The sequence below is a fragment of the Orbicella franksi genome, chromosome 15 (assembly GCF_964199315.1).
Source record: "Orbicella franksi chromosome 15, jaOrbFran1.1, whole genome shotgun sequence".
NCBI lineage: Eukaryota > Metazoa > Cnidaria > Anthozoa > Scleractinia > Merulinidae > Orbicella > Orbicella franksi.
This window is the reverse complement of record NC_138159.1, coordinates 15,049,353-15,069,066: the sequence shown is the minus strand read 5'-3', so window position 1 is coordinate 15,069,066 and position 19,714 is coordinate 15,049,353. Positions and strand designations below refer to the sequence as shown.

Genomic DNA, 19,714 nt, shown 5'->3' with positions numbered 1-19,714 from the left:
GATTTAGCCTTTTCGAGTACCTCTGCAGCGTCATCCGCAGAAAGAGCAGATGTTATGCTCTGTGCTGTTGATTCGGCTTCTTTCTTCGTATCTGCCTTGGCTCTCTGCGTCAGTCTGATTCTTTCCCTCAGAAATCTCATGGATGCTAGTTCAGCGACTCTGCGTGCGCCTCTGAGGGAAAGAAGACTTTTTTTTTTAAAATCCAGAAATACACAGCTAGTTCACCAGTTTGAAGCCTTAACAATCTTAATCGCCTCGTTGTAGGACGTAGGTTTCGTTTACTATTCGTTTAGAAAAGTCTTTATTTCAAGTACAAAAAACGCGATGCGTTTAGTTTACCCTTTGTTTTGCGACGTTTTCGCTGCGTTGTGGTTTGTATAAGGTCCCTGCCGTCATGGGTTTATAAAAAGTCACTGTGTCGACGTGTCAGTGTTCTGTATGCTTCTCTATTTGCTATTTAAACCTCGAACTCTTTGAAAAATTTGAAGCGAACAAAAGTGTGAGGGCGCTTTCCACTCTGGTGCAGCCACCGGAAAAGTCTGTTCCATTCGCCCTAGAAAATTTCCGGAAATTCATACCGGAATTTTTGGTCGACTGGAAAGCACCCAAAATATTGTTATTCCCGAAATGACGTCAGAAGCCAAGTCGTCCCATTCTCCGTTATTCCTAGCCTTGGTCGTGAACATCGAAAACGGCAATTTTACAAACTTTGAAAATTCATAAAAAATTAAAGAAAATAGCTACAACGATAATTTTTTTCGCAGTGGTGATGAGGAGAAAAATGAAATTTATATTAGGGAACAAACGTTTTTGGAGTTAGTGGCACTTTAAAAAGAACACAAAATGCAATTACTTATCAAAAGAATACCGTTCGAAAAAGGGTACTTTTTCACCATGACGTACACAGTGTTCTTTTGTTCAGCGGTCCATCCTATGAAATTACGTTTTATGGAGGGGACCGGGTCCACGGTGGCTGCGCAGTCCTGGAGATATTGACTCTCTCCATGCTGGGCACATCAATGACGCTGCCTGGAAAAGCTTCCCTGGCCTTGTTACATCCCTTGGCCATATCAAAGTAATTTTGTGTTTCTATTTCAAGTACATCAGGAGCGTTTACCTGCTGACGCAAATCAGTAAATAGTGGGTTTCTTCAATGTTTTAAGACCGAAGTAACATAAAAAGAGAGTCCTCACTCACGTGGGCAGCAGCCATGCAAATTTATTGGAACGAAAGAAATTGTTTACATAAGAGAAGAGTTCAACTCCAACTTGATTGATTTTGTGCACCAACATGGCCGCCGTTTCGTTGTTTTTGGAACGACCAAGATGCCTGTCGGGTAAGTAGGGTTGAGTCGCTGAAAATTACGTCTATCAGTAGAAATGGGTAAATTGCTTGGTCAGAAAAACATTTTCGTACTAACTTCAAGAATTACGGTGATTTTAAAATCCTGACCCCCCTCTAGTGAAACCGTCCTCTTTAAGCAACAACTGGAAAACCATCTGTGGTACTTGCTTTTATTTGCTTTCAAAAATGAAGTAGACATCACGGTATATACAGTAATTCAGGTGTCTAAAATACTGTCCAAGCCAGCAAAATAAAGTAAATAGTTCTGAAATTTTTAAACCATCCGTACGTTGAATATTTTTACACCAGCCTCAGTTCAGAATCACTGTGAAGCATAGTCAATTACAGGCCAAACACTTCTTTTTGATGGATCATCGAACGTTTATCGTTCGCCGTTCTTTAAAAAAATGGTTTTACAGAGCAGAAGTAAAATGCAGCAAAGAGGGCACCTTTCCCTGAAATTACAGCTTTCCTCTTTGGATAAAACAATCTAATCTTTTTTTCTTGTGTAGTGTAACAATTAATACATCGTAACCGTCATCATGCCCCATTACCGGCCTAAAGCAATCGCACGGCATACATATAATGTGCATATTACTATTTGTTATCATACCTTTACTTTATGTTCTCCATACCGTGCGCGGAGCTTTTTGTTCCGTAGGACCATGGTTGCAATGTTGTCAAATGGATTTCTCACAACATGAATAATCCGCACCCTAGCGCCCGCAGTTTTCTCTAAAAGGTGAACAGCGTCTACCGCTTTAATGCTTCTTTTCATCGTCAACGCTGCAGTCGCACCTGTCTTGTCTCCAATGATCTGTTGATAGAAGTTTCCAAGGTAAATTTCCTACCAAAGGACGACATGAAATTTAGTTGGAATTCTTCGTATTTTTTTTTGTTTGTTTGTTTGTTTTATTTTATTTTGCCATTTATATATATGAAACAATACATCTATGCACATTATAGGCAAGGAAGCCCAGAGAAGCCAATAAGGTTTATGCAAAGGACTACCTTAAGTAATTAATCCCTAACAAGAGAATAAAAATGCTGTCATCGACACACAAAACGATGCGCGAAAGCAAAGGAAGGGAAAAAGAAGGATATTAAAAAAAAGCGAAAAAAAAAAAAAAAAAAAAAAAAAAGCGAAAAAAGCACACACAAGGTCACTAACCTAAGAGAAGTACAATATACTTGTACCACGCCGAAGATGACTTAAGTGTAGAGGTGAACATGCACAGCAATACTAGACGCATTTTGAATTTTAGTGCTGAGAGAATTAAATAATTTTGGGCCTTGAAAACGGAGGAAGAATTTCTCTACATCAGTCTTAATTACAATAGGGTAAACGGGTAAATTTCTTAGTTCTAGTATGTATTGTATTTATGTACGTCACAGTTAAATAAAAACAAGCCATTGAAGTTTTCAGGAAGAAGGCGATTTTTGTACGCACATAACCTTCCGTTTTTGAAGTTTGGTAATGTTTTCAAATTTTAGCATTTTTAACCTCAAAAAATAGGGTCGGTGTGTATATGCATTAAAGGTACTTCTCGAAGTTATCGCAATAACTCCTTTCTGAAGCGTAATTAAAAGTTTGAGATTTGATTGATGAGTCGAGCCCCGAATACCTGTTCAGTAGTGTAAATAGGGATAAACTAAAGTATAATAGAGAGTACATAGAGAGGTCTCATTAATGCCTACTTGTTTTGAATTTTTTTTTTTTTGCTATGTTCTGTATTCGAGATTTCCAAGACAAGTGCCCGTCAAGTATAACTCCTAACAATAAAACTTTATTAACACGGTCAATTTCAGTGTTCTTAATAGAAAAACGAAAGTGAAGGTTTTGCCTGTTTTGTCTCCGGGTCTTCGGAGAGAAGGGTCATTAGTTAATTTTCTACAGATTGGGGAGGGTCAAACCTGTTTTATTCGCAACAGGGTGAGGGTCACAGTTTTTTTTTGGCAAGGAAAAAAATATTCCATGTCGCTTAGTTGACTGTTATTTGTCAACAAACACGCGAAGTGTATAAAAACCTAAAACTTTTATATACAAGCAAAGCTACCAGTCAAGATTAATCTAAATTATTTACAGGTGTCGAAACATCTTGTCCAATTAACATAATCGTCTCTCTCGACCAGTGCCCGCTTTTGTCCATATTTTGACGGCGGTAATGTTTCCGCGCGGGGTTCTGCTATAAAATCAGTCTCCGGTGTCGATTCGTTACTTAAGCTACTCGGGCTTGAACCGACAACTCGATCTACCACGTCTATTTGTGAGTCAGTTTCAACCTCGGAAAGTGATGAGGTCACTTGTTGCTGCACATTTCTTAGCGGGGGCTGCCGAGGTTGTTGACACTCCATTGAATCGTACAGCAAGCTGCCAATGTGCGCTTTGATCATTGCGACCTTTTCAGCTTTTTTCCCTTTGAAGGTGATCTTGTGATGGGAATAGTATAAGGATAGCTTTTTAAAAATAAAATTTGATAATATTGATAAAAAGCTTATCCGTCTTCCATAACGCCACATAGGGTGTTTATGCACGAGATACTATATGGGGTCCTTTGATTTTAGTGCTCAATAAGTGCCTCACATTCGGCTTACCTCAATGCATTGATCAAACCTGCCTGGCCATTGGTTTGGTACATAATAAAGAAAATTACGGGTTGCGTTAACAACACTCTGTTTAGACACTCTAGACCTTCTTCCTCCTTTGACAGCACGCTGTGAAGCATTGAACATAAGATCATAATATGCGTATACTGAATTTTTCATCCATTTGTATGGATTTGATAAAGAGCCAAGGAGAGTGTGACGGCTGCGCGGATAACCAAGGAAATACAAAATGGTTTTGACGTGACCATAAGCTTTGTACGGGTTGGTCTGTGAGTGTACTTTATCTGGAAGTCAAAAGTTGTTAGTGAGTTCTTAAAATCGAAGATCGTCTTATCATTACCTGTTAAAAATTATCTTCATTAATTTGGACACTTTGGCGTCTTCTTGGTAACTGATGGCGGGCTTTTGCTTAAACTAGGAAATAAACTTACTAGAACTACGTGAAGCTGAGATTGTCATAACGAGTTGTTGCCTTTGTGAATAAACGATTTGAAACGCAGAGAGCCATCACTGAGAACATTTGACAAAATAGGGCCAAAAAATTTTTCAACTCGTGCCGGCTGTTTCCCAGTAAAAAATATCGGTTCAACATCTTTTTAAAAATTATTTATATTTTACTTGTAAGTTAATATTTGGAGAAAAGTAAGTCATAAAACTACAACATTATCCGGGACAGTTTCGGTACTATTCTTAGATAATATTGTGCCGGTAATATCCCATGGCCTGATTTAAAATGTTTGTCCCTAATGGGTGCAATAGCATTTCTTATCGCCCTATAAAGGAATGAACATGCGCAGGTCATACTCATACTTCTTGAGTGCTCTACTGCCTCCTAAGTGCTTTACAACAGAACTAGTGAGAACCAGTAAGCAAACGTGCGTTACTACACTGCATGTAAGTGTTGTTTAACTTGAATTAAAATTGCTTTTAATGGTAGCTCTGGAATGAAAATATTAAAAACTTTTGCTGGTCATGACTGTAAGTCGCGTACGTCATATGGCGTCCGTAAGTCTGCCATCTTGGATTTTCGTAGAAAGTTAGCAAAATACAATATCATTTGATGGAAACTACAATGTCAGATGATTTTGCTAAGAGCCAGCTATTAAAAGTGTCGGCATCACAGAGTAAATCCTCTTATCAAATTTTCGAAAAAAAATATGGTAGTGTTATCCATTCCACTCCCCTTGCACGCACTGGCGAGGGCTAATATTGTTAATAGAACATGGCTCAATCTTCTCCCCTTCTTAGATCAAGGTTACTATACTGCTAACACCATTGAGCGCTTATCGGCAATTACTAGAGACAGGGAACTTTTCGTACCAACGTTGAATCTCGACGTGTACTTTTGCTCCATGTAAAGACCTTTCTTTGTCCACACAACCAGAGCACCCACCATAGGTAGGCCGATAAGCGCCGCCAAGGGAACTGCACGGATTCGAATTCTGCCTTGTGATCTCAGATACATCAGAACTTCTTCTGTTAGAATAGTGAAGACGTTTCCAAAGGCAATATTGCCCCAATTTTTCTAAGAGCCAATAGCTTTTAATCTGGTTCTGGGATAAGATTTATTCCAAGTTACGACCAGCCTGTATATAAAGGATTGCGTAACAGTTTTTTTTGATAAAGGTTTTGGTTACGTACTTCACGTATAGCGTGTGACCGCAAAACAAAAGACTGTGCACAGTCGTGGACCTTACACATAAATCCTGACTCCTTTTTTTGAACCTTTGATGTTTGCTGAGCTTCATAACCAGTCCCTTCTATAACTATGGACAGAGTTAGCAAAAGATAACGAGAAATGCAGTATAGACATAGTTTCCTAACAACACAATTTTATTACACTCTTGATTGAAACAATAATGTTAAAATAAACTTGATACAATAACGCCTAGTCTGAACCCTCAGGAAATCTGAGCTTATCTACACGGTTTAAGTCTTACATGAAAGGCAACCATTTGCTCAAGCCGGATCTGAAGACTAAACTTTCGCTTACTTTATTATCATTGCTATTTTCTAAAATGAACGACAAACACTAATATTACACAGCGCTCATGTTCTTGCCCATCTTTTATGACGACTTAGTAAGTAGTAACAATTACATTTACTTATCAAAAGAATACCCTTCGAAAAAAGGGTACTTTTTCATCATGTCGTGCACTGTGTTCTTTTGTTCAGCGGTCCATTCTATAAAATTACGTGTTATAGAGGGGACCGGGTCCACAATGGCTGCGCAATCCTGGAGATATTGCTCTGTGCACGTGATTTCCAGGAACTGACAGATTCTTCTTAGGGTTTCCACAGGGTTCTTGACTATCTCCATGCTGGGTACATCAAGGAAGCTGCCTGGAAAAGCTTCCCTGGCCTTATTACATCCTTTGGCCAAACTAAAGTAAAACTTTGTTTTTCTTTCAAGTTCATCAGGAGCCTTTACCTATTGACGCAAATAATTCATAAGTGTAGTTCTTTAATGCCGAAGTAACATTAATATGTTAACTACCACTTCGCCTGTTTTGGAATATACACACTGCCCATTTTCTCACTGAAAACATTATTTTCGGCTGGAAGCATTCTTTTGATTATTGTTAGATTATCTAAAGCCTGATATGACACACATAACTTCTTGGAGAAATGTTAGAAACATCGAAAATACTGCATGCTTGAGCTGTTGTTGTTTGCGGGCTAGTTGGCCTTTTAGAGAAAGGAAGGATGGTGCACGCTTTAGTTAAAAACATATAATTGTATAGTGTTATCAAAATTGCAACACACAACATCACTTTGCCCCAAAAAATTAAGTTTACCAGTAGGAAAAAGGGAAATTGCTTGTTTATAAAAGCCTTTTGAAAATCATTCGCACTTCGAAGATTTATATACCACAGTTTATGTATAACTCTTCAGTATTTTATTTTGCGTCTTTTGCAAATGCCTTGTTGTTTTAATAGCCTTAATGCTTTGTTGTGATTTTAGTAAGTTTTCTTAAATTGTTTATTGCTTAGAAGTCATTCACACTTGAGAAAACCCAATTTAGACTACTAGCCCATATGAAATGCATAGTCTTTTTAGTATTTTTTTTTTTTAATAATTGTAATACAAGCATAACTGTGTCTTATTGTTGGCTGCAGACATTTCCCTTACACACATGATGTTACTATTTTTATTACTAATTTTTATCATACCTTTACTCTATGTTCTCCATGCCGTGCCTTGATGTTTTTATGCTTCAGAACCATGGTCGCAATGTTGTCGAACGGATTTCTCACAACATGAACAAATTTCACCTTAGCGCCCGCAGTTTTCTCTAAAATGTGAACAGCGTCCAACGAATTCTTTCTGTTCATGACAATCGCTGAAAGCGCTCCTGACTTGTCTCCAATGACCTATTGACAGAATTAATGAAAAGATTTAAGACTATCTTTCCTACAATAAGTCAAAAATTTACGCAGAATAAGCAAAAGATCATAGTTAATAGAGGGAATGGTTAAGAAGTCCGGTAAACATCAAAGAAGCAATCAAACAAACTAAGATTTATGTTGGAAGGTTCTTGACCCTGCACACACATCTTTCGTTTGATGCTCAAAGAATATACATGCACGAATTACATAATCGCTAGGTTTCTATTGCTTAGGCTAGCCTCTGGACAGGCTCCGGCTGGATGAGTCTGACCGCGGCTGGAAGAGCCAAGACGGAACTGGCTGGAGTAAAGTGGCCGAGGGGGAAATGGTGTTTCCCCTCACCTTAACCCTCCTCTCTCTTCCATTCTCCTTTTTCCCGCTTTCTTTTCAACCCATCCTTGACTATAGAGCCTGTTCATAGGCTGCGCATAACCATCTTCTGTATTTTGCCAGGTTTTGTGCAGGGTCTCCCCCTCTCCCCCCCCCCCCCAACCAAAAACAAACAAACAAACAAGATAGCCAAAATGACATAAAACAAAGAAATTTGCTAGGTTTCACAGCCAGTTCCCGCTATCAACTATGGTAAGATCCAAAAATATATATTTGGTCCCTTTTTCGAAATCAATGAACGGCCTTAAAAAATAATCAAGTTTATTAATTATATCTCTCAGTTAGTACTCGCGCTGTGGTTCACGGGTCAATTTAGCGGGGCTGTATGCGGCTACTGCCAGGCCCGCTTTTTTTCTTTTACTTCTGAGATTGTGTATTAACACCTGCTAAGGACTTAAGAGTCACTTAACAACGATTTCAGATTGACTCGTTTTGCTTTCGAGGTACGTCAGAACTTTGACGCCGTTAATTCTGCGTGAATAGAAATCGTTCCAGAGCCCGTCAGACACACAGTAGCGATATAATAAATATCTTACTAACCTTGTTTTGTCGATCCGTACTGTAAGTTACGGATCCTCGTTTTCCCCCTTCGATTTATGGCCATGCGCTTCGCGCTTGGACCATAAATCGATGGGGACAAAACTCGGGCCGCAGCTTACAGTACGGCCCTCGAACTCGATTAGCAAGAGGTATGTAAATTCAAGTAGACTCTACAAGTGTCGGGTTAGCAGTCCTGTGGGATGCGATGGTGTTTCTTTCACAAGGATCACATGATGATTTTGTTTAGTACTAAAAATTAACACCTAGACGAAGTTAAGAAAATGAGATTTTGGAAATAAGAAAATTATTTGTAATTCTTCGTATCCGTTTAACCATGGGAATGAATATGTTGCGAATGCAAGAGATACCACTGGATCTTTTGATTTCAGATTTCAATGCAAAATAAGCCTTACATTCGGCTTACCTCAATGTACTGATCAAAGTTTCCTTGCCATTGGTTTGGCACATAATAACGAAACTTAGAGGTTGTGTTCAAAACACTTCCTTTAAATAATTCAGACCTTCTTCCCTGGTTGACTGCACGCTGTGAAGAGTGGAACATAATGTCAAAATACGCGTATATTGAGCTGTTCAACCATATGTCTCGTTTTGAGCTCCACTTGAAGAAAGCCATTGTTTCATCTGCTATAACCATGTGCGGATGAGCATCCAGTAAAGAACCAAGAAGAGTGTGACGACTGCGCGAATAACCAATGAAAAACAGGATGGTTTTGACGTGACCATAAGCTTTGTACAGGTTGATCTGCGAGTTTACTGTATCTGTAAGTGGAAAATTGTGGTGCTTCAAATCAAAGATCACCGAGTCATTGCCTTTTTAACATAATTTTGGTTAATTTGTGACGATCACTTGAAATCCTTTTGATAAATGATAGTTTCGTTTAAACTGGAAAATAAAAGTACAAGAACTGTGTAAAGCGGAGAGGTCAAGTGTCAGAATGACGATGTGACGTGAAGATTGACAACTTGTTATCCACGATAAGTCAAAGAAGGCTTACGATTCGCGCAATCTGTACTAAAAATAAAAGCCGCCAGTGTATATCCATTGACGATTCGTAAAATGTTTTTGATTTCCCAATCATAATTGTTGCATTTGTGTAACATTATTGGGAACTCGAAAGCCATCAGAAATTTGTCAAAATGATGTCAAAAAATGTTCATCTCACACTAAACGCTTTCAAGAAAACAGAAGTTTAAACAGAAGTTTGTCAAGATTGCACAATACATGATAATGATTTACAGTCGACAGTTCTTGTAGAATAAACTTCCAAGTTGTTTACCAAGCTATTCCCAATTCTTAATGTTGTTTGCAATCTTCTTTGAAGTGTGTTGACACTTAACAATACAACAGCAATATCCTATATTATTGAAGCCATAGTCAGTGGAGGGGAATGGTTATGAAACTCGACAAAGTCCTTTGTTGTATGTTTTTGTTCTCTTTTTTGGTCGTGACCGTGCACAAAATACAATAATTGTTTACTACTGACCGAGGAACTAACTAATAGAAACGTTTTGGTTACGTAACTCACGCATAGTGTATGAGCGCGAAACAAAACACTGTGTACGGTCGTAGACCTTCCAACATAAATCTTGGCATCTTTGTTTGCTCCTTTGGTGTTTGCCGGGCTTCATAGCCATTCCCATCTATTAACTAGGGACAAACTAATACAAAACAACTCACTCTTTCAAGGCTGTAATTTAAAACTGCACTGTGAATTTAGTCTGACGTTCACTCAATAGAGGTTTTTCAACAATGAAGACTACTAAATAAAATTCATTATGGTGTATTGGTGTGCGTCATATAGATAGGTGTCCGTACGCTGGACAGGGGTTTGTAAAAAGGATGAACGTAATGAAGACACTAATTTTGGAGTCAGGGCTAGACTTAGTGTTCGCTTAATAAAGGGTGTCTTTGTTACGCATTATAAAGGATTCAGTGGAGCAAATAGTATTTTCTTGACCACATTTTTTCGAAGTTTACCGAAGTTGCACTGAAACAATTTACGACAAATATATCTTAAATATCGAGAGGTTGACATATAATTCATGCATAATGCATCTAATACCTTGAAATAAGTGGTAAATAAATTAATTGCCAAAAAAACTTTAATTGTGTTTTCATGGAATGATGCATGCTGTCGGTAAATGGATCAATCTGGAATAATCTGCTTACTTCTAAAACGACATCGCTGAACAATGTTAAAGGAGTCTCAGCTGAACTTTAAGAAGTAAAAAGTCCTTGAAGTGTCCGCCTATTGCAGGTTTTGTGCAACAAAATGGATTAATATATTGGTATCCGCGTCCGCTTAACAGAGGTGTCCGCTGAATGTGGTTTTATTTTACAGTAAATGTGGGAAGAAAATTTACGGACTTAAAGCTAGTGTCCACTTAATATAGGGTGTCCGCTTTTAAATATGGGGTCCGCTTAATACAGGTCTCACTGTATAAGCAAAACAAAAAACAATAAAATGAACAAAAAATTGAATTACCTGAAGAAATGGGGCCATCATTAAACGTAGTTTTATCATCTAATGCACTCTGTACATTTTCTTGTATAACAGGTTTATCTTTGTTCATTTGTTTTCCAACTGATCTAGTGATAACAGCAGCAGGTCCATGGTAATCTTTTCCTGCAAAGAAAGAGAAGGAGGTATGCCACTTAATCAATATGTCTGGCCAAAGTTTTGACAAAACGATTTCCTCTAAGGAGCTGAAACTTTCAGTAGCTATTCATTCATCCTCCGCAGAAATTTTGATATGTCAATGTGTAGACGTGTGTAGACGTTGCCATGGCAACCACAAGTTCAGAGCCACCTTGAAATTTAAGGTGCCTTTGAACCCTATGTACAGAATTTTTTAATACTTTGCCAAAAGCTACGTCTTATCCTGTTAATAAAAACTTGATAATAAAGAAAAAATTCACCGTGCTATTTTTTAGTTATAAGCTCTTAAGGTATTTTAAGCAGGTCATACGGTTTCTATGGTAACCTATCGTGTCACGAAAGTTATCACGTGTTTACCAATTAGTCAACAGTTTTTGATACCATGATTGTAGTTTCAACTGATAGAGAGTGGTTGTAATGACCCATCGAAATCTCGGAAAGTCTCGGGAAGTGCTGGAAACTGTTTTGGGCCACCTTTCGTCATGTGACGTACGCGTCATTTAGTCTGCCATCTTGGATTCTACTATCCTCTCGGTAAATCACAAAATTTGGTAAACTGATGGTAATTGCAATGTCAGATGAAATTGTTGACACGAAATTTTGGTAAAGCTCATCTATTGAAAGTGTCAAAATCGGTATCACATAGCAAAATTTCTTTATCGAAATTCCGAAAAAACCTATGGAAGTATTGTCCTCTTTCCTTCTTTTTGCACGTACGTGCCAGGGTTATTATTTTTAATAGATCAAAGCGCAGTCTTCCCTCTTTATTACACCACTAAATTAGAAAGCCAAGGTAAAAGTTGAGGAACGTTGGGATTTTTTGAGCTTTCCCCCCCCCCCCCCCAAAAAAAGAGCATGTATCTAGCTTAATCGATGCTATGGCAAGCAAGATCAAGATTTACTAAATTGGCAATGTTGGCAATGTGTAGCAAACGCCATTCAGCGCTATCGCTATAATGCGACTAGCTAGAATAATTCGGCGCTTAAAAATTGAAAGGAATTTTCTTTTGTAACAAAGTGTTTCTGCCAATTTCTTAGTAACGGCCATTACTAACTACAAGAGACTCTTACCAGTATTGTGTCTCACCATAGGCTTTCGCTTCATGTAAACACCTACGTTCGTCCACATGACCAAAAAACCGGCCACTCCCAGGCCAATAAGAACGCCCAAGAGAACAGCACGGATTCGAATTCTGCCTTGTGATCTCAGACACATCATTACTGCTTCTGTTTAAAACAATGAAGACGTTTCCAAAGGCAATCTTGCTTTAATTGTTCCAAGAGCCAAATGCTGTCAAGGTGGTTCTGGGATGAGATTTATTCCAAGCTATGACCAGCCTGTATATAAAGGGTTGCGAAACAGTTTTTTTGATAAGGACACTTCAGATAACTAAGACCAACGGACTTTGTGAAGAAAGAAACACTTATTCTTTTTAAGGGACTATTTGAGTAACGATCTTTTCTTTTTCCACCATTTTTTTTTCTTGAAACTCCCTGATGAGGTTGACAATAGTTGTTCGCAAATCGTAGAACATTTATAAAAGAAAACTTTAAATTGTTGGAATGGTAAGCAAATTAAAGGTTAAAACAAATGACAGGTATATTAAAAGTATTTTTTAGCCTGCGTTGCAGAGGTAAACGGGAAGGGGTAGAGGCAACAGGAGCGCAAAGATGGGAAATGAGCCTCTCTGCCAGGTCCCCTCCTTCCTTCCTTCCTTCCTTCCTTGCTTGTTATAAAATTGCTCTGACTATAAATTCATGCAAAATAAAATTTTCAAATTGGCAAAATTTCATACATTTAGATCGATTTCCTAAAACAAAAACCTTTATTTTACGATACAGCATACTGTGCCTTTGAAAGCGTAAAGCAAATAGGTCGATCGGGAACGCGATATTTATAGAAAACGACAAATGTACACATGTTACGAGCCAAAAGAGACGTGTAGGCCTGTCAGCTTCATCACAGAATAGCGCCCTCCGAAAAGCGTCGCCCAGGAAAAGTGGGAAACGTACCCATGACGCTTTGCGGCTGCAATGGCCCGTGAACGAGGTTGTAAAGACTGCCGCCGATTTCGGTCTCTTTAGAACCTTAAGTGTCGACATGATTCATAAAAGGAAGTTAAAGTTTTCCACTGGCGTCCTTAAAACACTACAGATTTACTTGGAGCAATTAGTGTTGTTTGAAAGCGTTGAGACGCACATTTCATCCGTAAAGAGAATAGAATACAATTCATATGCAACTAACCTCCGTTGTCATAGAATTAGTAACTTGCTTGGAGTCGTTTTTTCTGACTCTCGAAATCCAACGGACGAATGTTCTATCATGTTTATACATATGCAATACTGCTGAATGAGAAATTTTTTATTACGGATTTCTTAAGGCCAATCGTTCTGAGAGGAAAAGAAAGCGCGTGGAAAAACGTGCATAAATTTATGGATCCTTGACAACGGTGATGGTTTTCGCAAGCACGTTATTAAAACCACGAGTGAGTCTGAAATATATCTTTTCATTGTAAGTCATATTATTTTCGCATTTTGATTTATTTATAGTTATGAACAATTTGCGAATATATCCCTCTTTTGTCACTCTCGTCCGTTATTAAACAGTCTGGATAAGTACCTTTTTCTTCCATTTGTGTCTTGTTATATTGCGAATCCCTTGATTTGATTGGATGTACACGATAAAGGTTTGCTATTCGCCGATGGCCAGCTTTTGCTGGTTAATTGTTATAATTCAGAATTGAAAAAAAAGAAAAAAAAAAAACGGTACCCGACTTCATGTAGTGGTTAAAAAGATAAGAAACAATATTTGGGTGTAAAAGAAGAAATAACTCTGACTTGTCTAAACGCGGCTATGCCTCGAGATCCGGCGGTCTTACACGTAGAAGAGAATTCCAACTCTTACGAAGTTAATTAAGTTATCTTAAATAAAATACATAAGTTAAAATATTCAGAGAGGAAGACACATCAACCATAGCTGTTGTTCATGCGAGGCCTCTATTCAGGTCGAATTTGAATTTAGATTATTACTTGGAGAAAAACCCTCGGAGCAAGGCAAGAATTAACAAACTCAACCGACATATGGTTCCAAGCCGGAATCCATCCCGGGCCACATTGGTGGGGAGAAAGCGCTCTCACCACTACACCATCCCTATCCTATAATTATTGTTATTGAAAACAGAGCGCTACAAGGAACCGTTCTACGTCACTCGCTTGGCGTTTGTCCACCGAATCGAGCGCAGCTATTAAATGTCAAAGGGCTGTAACTGAACGCTACTTACTGTGGTGGAGCTTTCTTCTCTTCTTTTAATGGCGTCCTCCACTACTGCCTGCGTTCTTCACGTTGGTTGACGTAAAATAATAAACGTCACGCGATCTTTTCAGCAGTTATGATAAATGAGCTTCGCCGCAAGCGCTTCTGACCCCTGGTACAATTACACGTTTTCGAATAATTCAGAAAAGCGTGACGTTGTCGATGTAGTCAATTGTCAAACGTTTATATCGATACAGAATTGAATATTATTACTACACTTACTTAAGTGCAGTTACTGCTATTTGTAAATGCAATGACATTATGCGTCATTTATTTGATTTAATTGCATAAAATGTCTTTCAACAATATTTCCATGAAAAACTTTTACATTGCGTTCGATAACACTGGGATATCTGGCAACGCTTTAGTAAAATATATTAAGTTTACTGGTACATAGGTGAAAATAATGCCCAAAGAAGTACTTGTACGCTTACCATATTTGTAGAGCATGGTATAATGGCTCATAACCCATGATGACTAAGCCAATCAAAACTCTCGAGTTGCATTATCCTAGGATCCAGTTTTTAATAAATAATAAATATTCATCGACCTGATTGAAGCTCATTTGTCGACCTGCGTTAACGTTGATCGAGAATCAGTATATTTGACTTCATTTCATCTAGAATATGTTATAGCACAATTGACAAATTTACAGAAAAAAAAACAAACAAAAACAAACAAACAAACAAACAAACAAAAGACAAAAATATGTCTTAAATATTTATCGTGCACAACTTTTGAATCGCAACTTCACGAGGCTCGGTAGCAGATTGTATTCACCAAATTTGAAGGACGTAGCTGGGCTAGAAGACACTCAATTAATTTTTGATTTCCCATTCATTTGTCTACAATTTTTTTCCCCCTGAACCGCGTCTAACCAGCCAAATTTACAGACAAATGTAAATGGAAAATTATCTGAGCGTCTTCTAGCGAAGCTACATCCTTCAAACTTGGTGAATACAATCTTCTACCAAGTATTTTAACTTCTCTAGTCAAAAAATATTACAATTTCCTCGATTGTGATTGGTTTAAAAAACTCCTATTTTCCATTATTTCACTTGCCAAGTTGTTATCGGACAGTTTGTTATTGGACAGTTTGTTATCGGACAGTTCAATAAGCTAATCACATTCAAAGTTGTAGTTTAAATCAACCAATCACATTCAAAGTTGTAGTCACGTGCGTGCGTGCGTGCGCGCGCGCGCTTGCTTTTGTGTTTTTAGCGCCTTAATGCCGGTAGGAGGCGCGGTGGCCTTAGAATATTTGCATTTCTTTTGTAGGTATTTTAATGCAAATTTCCCCTTTCTTTCATAACTTGGGTATTTTTCTCTTCTCGGAAACTGTAAGGTTTATCATTAATTGGTAATTAGACTCCGTGTCGTCTAATTCGGTCTGTAATCAAACAAATCGGACTCCCGAAGCACGGTCGGCCGATTTTGTTATCACTCTTATGATAACAGACCGAATTGGACTCCACTCAGTCCTATTACCATTACAAATTGTGTAAAATTCATATTTCGAAAAAGTTATTTACCGTCGGATTCCCATACAAACGCTGTAATTTTTTACCACTTTTCCCACCCACCAAAGAGGCGTCGAAAACCGTGATTAGGCCTATTTTGTGTAGATGGTACTATTGACTCGTCGCTCTTCGCCGAAAAACAAATGATTCATTACAGACCAGGGTCCAGCTCTCGTAATATAGTATGAATGTAAAGTATTGTTTCTTAACAAAGGCGGCTGTTATTCCTGCAATAGAGTACTGTGAAAAAACAATAAGGATGCACGATCTGCTAAGAAGGCTTTGTGAATGCGGCTCTAGTGATTCTGAAAGACGCATAAAATTAAGTGAAGTTGCCTTCAGATCAAAATAACACTGACCAGACCTTACCGTTCTCACCCAACAAACCTTTTCTTTCCCAAAATTCGTAATTGGCCGATCATACGGCGAGATTTTGGTTGATGGTCACGTCGCCGCCTTTACCAAATTTGAGCTCTTTCGTAATCATTTCCAGCTACCTCCCTCCTTGTACTATGGTGTGTTCGTTTTTTTGTTTTGTTTTGTTTTGTTTTGTTTTGTTATTTTAAGGGGGGGGGGGGGATGAATTTCCTTGTTCGTATTAGGGTTGAATATAGACTTCAGACCTTGGATATTAGTTGTCGCGACTAAGGAAAGCGACTTAAATTCAAGCTAAGTCAGTTGTTTAAAGCTTCCAGTTCATGGCAAACAATGTTCCTAAATGTGCAGTGGCTATTTGAGCAAATCAACGAAAAAAAAAAAAGGAATCTCGCTGCAGATAGCCGTTTCATTTACAGCGTTTGTGTCCTTGAGCTAACTGACTGGAATTCTACTTCCCCATGAATTTTGAAAATAAACAATGTGCTAAAGTTACAATGTTCAAAACGTGGAAAGTACTTTCTCTGTTTCGACAGAGTTAAAAACATTATAGTTTTTGACATGTGAACCGTGATGAGGTGATCTTTACTAGCATCATTTCGCTTTTAAAACGCAAAATCATACAAATCTGCTCTCGGGGCTGTTTAAAATGTTGAATTAATTTAAAAACACGAGTGGAAATAGATTTCAGTAGAGGATTATGTCGAAAGCACGAAGAACAATAAACACAAAAGATAAGACACGGCGGAGATAAGTTCAAGATTTGTGTCTTTTGTCTTTCAAGGGCTCCATTGACTGGTTTATTGCAGAGCAAGAAAACTAAAGCACTATAAAGAAAACAAAAGTACAAATTGCTATTTTGGCAGCATTTCTTCAAAAAAAAGGAGAAACACGAAGTGAGCTAGCAGAAATTCCTCCTGCCGAGTTGCAGGAACTTTTGAGTGAGCTTATATATTCAGCGTCTTTACAAAGGACGGACGCATAGAAGAACACGAACCATCACTGTTGCGAAGTATGGTAGCCAGTTTTGAAAGGATGCTTAGTCCTATCCAGGAAGCAAAATTAATTTTCAAGCATTTGAAAACCTTCGAAAAACTCTCCATTCTAAACAGAAAAAAGGTATTACACACTTTATTTAAACAGTACTAGTAATGTTGGGAAAAACAAAAAGAGGAAAAAAAACTAATACAATATTAACATGAAACTACAAGCAAGCTAAGTTACTCTAGGCCCTTCAAGTCTTACTAAGGCGACCATTTGCGCTGTGCATTTGCTGCTCAAGCCAAAAATTAATTTAAAAAAAACAAAAAAACTTTAGATCACCTTATTATTCTCACCATTTTCTAAAATGAATGAAAACCATTACACTACATTCCTGTTCTGGTGTATCAGTTATGACGACTTAAAGTGCCACTAACCTCAATTGTTTTTTCCTTTAATAAAATCTATTAGTCTCCCTGATGACTTCAGCGAAGAAACCCGATTGATAAAATTCCTACGTTTCTACAGGCGTTTGAACATGTAATTTCTATGTTCACCACCGCGCAAAGTGGGATTTGGGTCGGGTTACTAGTGACGTCCCTTCGGGAACCGGGCTAAAACACTCAAGAGACTTTTGACTGAGCTTCGAGGGCTATGAAAACATTTTTGGGTTACTTGGGATTCATATTTTATCAAAACTGGGCAAAATTTTTAAGTGAAAGAACTGTATCATCTAGTATTACAATTCGGAGTCTAGCTACAATTTGGACCGCTGCGATATATAATTTTTTTTTCCTTTTCGAAGTGCGGGTTCGCCGAGTTGTAATTTAGGCCAGGATCAGGATCGACAATTTGCCGGTCTATTTGGGTTATAAAGGTACAAATAATGGCTGAACAGTTAACTTACAGCTTTTAAAGAGTTATAAAGATGTCAATGAGCACGAAGAGTTGGTAATTTAACTTTACGGAACGTAGAGATTTCTGAGGGTCAAATCATTTTTAGATTCAAAAATTTCCTCCGAGATACAAGTTAAAATGCGATGCAGTCGTAGTCCACTCCTGCCTACTTCTCTAGATCAGTGATTGAAAATAGTCAACTACTTTGTACAGACACAAGCTACAGAAATTTGCATATTTCACACTAGTAAATCATGGAAAATCTTTCGACAAGATCTTGAAAAGAGGTTCATTATAGTATCAGTTAATTAAATACATTTCTACTTCACTGAAATATCCATTTTACGTACGCTAATAACCTGGGAGTTCTCGACTTATTAGTTTGCATTTCGGTTGTCTGACTTTCAGGGCGACGATCTCCGTCGGTAGCCATAGAGTCGAATCGTTCGTTTCACTTTCTTCATGTATTTATAAATGGATGATCCATTCTAAGTTTGTAATTTAGATCCATTTCGTTCCTCAAAGACGAATCTCGAAGAACAAAACAATTCTGTATTCGGAATGGCCAATGAGAAACACGGCCGGATTACGACCTCCGGCGTGCGTTTTTTTTTTTTTTCTTAAATCCACAAATACACAGCTAGTTCACCAGTTTGAAGCCTTAACAATCTTAATCGCCTCGTTGTAGGACGTAGGTTTCGTTTACTATTCGTTTAGAAAAGTCTTTATTTCAAGTACAAAAAACGCGATGCGTTTAGTTTACCCTTTGTTTTGCGACGTTTTCGCTGCGTTGTGGTTTGAATAAGGTCCCTGCCGTCATGGGCTTATAAAAAGTCACTGTATCGACGTGTCAGTGCTCTGTATGCTTCTATATTTGCTATTTAAACCTCGAACTCTTTGAAAGATTTGAAGCGAACAAAAGTGTGAGGGCGCTTTCCACTCTGGTGCAGCCACCAGAAAAGTCTGTTCCATTCGCCCTAGAAACTTTCTGGAAATTCATACCGGAATTTTTGGTCGAACGGAAAGCACCCAAAATATTGTTATTCCCGAAATGACGTCAGAAGCCAAGTCGTCCCATTCTCCGCTATTCCTCGGTTGTGAACATGGAAAACGGCACTTTTACAAACTTTGAAAATTCATAAAAAATTAAAGAAAATAGCTACAACGATAATTTTTTCGCAGTGGTGATTAGGAGAAAAATGAAATTTATATTAGCGAACAAACGTTTTTGGGGTTAGTGGCACTTGAAAACAGAACACAAAATGCAATTACTTATCAAAAGAATACCCTTCGAAAAAGGGGTACTTTTTGATCATGTCGTACACAGTGTTCTTTTGTTCAGCGGTCCATTCTATAAAATTACGTGTTATGGAGGGGACCGGGTCCACGGTGGCTGCGCAGTCCTGGAGATATTGCTCTGTGCACGTGATTTCCAAGAACTGACAGATTCTTCTCAGGGTTTCCACAGGGTTCTTGACTATCTCCATGCTGGGCACATCAATGACGCTGCCTGGAAAAGCTTCCTTGGCCTTGTTACATCCCTCGGCCATATCAAAGTAATTTTGTGTTTCTATTTCAAGTACATCAGGAGCGTTTACCTGCCGACGCAAATCAGTAAATAGTGTATTTCTTCAATGTTTTAAGACTGAAGTAACAAAAAGAGAGTCCTCACTCACG

The 19,714-nt window shown here is 38.2% G+C and overlaps 3 protein-coding genes across 3 annotated transcripts in view; all 3 read right to left on the bottom strand.

Moving 5' to 3' along the window:
• Window positions 1-1,700: 1,700 nt before the first annotated feature.
• Window positions 1,701-5,662, bottom strand: LOC145469864 (uncharacterized). The gene is made up of 3 exons (XM_081453675.1): window positions 5,272-5,662; window positions 3,940-4,235; window positions 1,701-2,161 (listed from the first exon to the last, which is right to left on the bottom strand). Exons 1-3 carry the CDS (start codon window positions 5,414-5,416, stop codon window positions 1,952-1,954), a joined length of 651 nt encoding a protein of 216 aa, XP_081309801.1. The 5' UTR covers window positions 5,417-5,662; the 3' UTR covers window positions 1,701-1,951.
• Window positions 5,663-5,748: 86 nt separating this feature from the next.
• LOC145469865 (uncharacterized) lies at window positions 5,749-14,295 on the bottom strand. The gene is made up of 6 exons (XM_081453676.1): window positions 14,233-14,295; window positions 12,023-12,289; window positions 10,778-10,918; window positions 8,695-9,050; window positions 7,125-7,325; window positions 5,749-6,382 (listed from the first exon to the last, which is right to left on the bottom strand). The coding sequence occupies exons 2-6, from the start codon at window positions 12,168-12,170 to the stop codon at window positions 6,053-6,055; spliced, it is 1,176 nt and encodes a 391-aa protein (XP_081309802.1). The 5' UTR covers window positions 12,171-12,289; window positions 14,233-14,295; the 3' UTR covers window positions 5,749-6,052.
• Window positions 14,296-18,703: 4,408 nt separating this feature from the next.
• The window catches only part of LOC145470267 (uncharacterized), a 9,980-nt gene continuing 8,969 nt past the window's right edge, over window positions 18,704-19,714 (bottom strand). The window contains exon 5 of the mRNA XM_081454098.1: window positions 18,704-19,635. Coding sequence (XP_081310224.1) covers window positions 19,306-19,635 — 330 coding nt within the window. The 3' untranslated portion in view covers window positions 18,704-19,305. The remainder of the gene's footprint in view (window positions 19,636-19,714) is intronic.

Coding starts and splice junctions, on each gene's coding strand:
- LOC145469864 (XM_081453675.1), bottom strand. CDS start 5,416: ATGTATCTGAGATCACAAGGCAGAATTCGAATCCGTGCAGTTCCCTTG. Junction 4,236..5,271: donor CACGTCGAGATTCAACGTTG/GTACGAAAAGTT, acceptor TTTGACTTCCAG/ATAAAGTACACTCACAGACC. Junction 2,162..3,939: donor GGTTTGATCAATGCATTGAG/GTAAGCCGAATG, acceptor TTCTATCAACAG/ATCATTGGAGACAAGACAGG.
- LOC145469865 (XM_081453676.1), bottom strand. CDS start 12,170: ATGATGTGTCTGAGATCACAAGGCAGAATTCGAATCCGTGCTGTTCTC. Junction 9,051..10,777: donor TGATGGCCCCATTTCTTCAG/GTAATTCAATTT, acceptor TTCCACTTACAG/ATACAGTAAACTCGCAGATC. Junction 7,326..8,694: donor ACTTTGATCAGTACATTGAG/GTAAGCCGAATG, acceptor TTCTGTCAATAG/GTCATTGGAGACAAGTCAGG.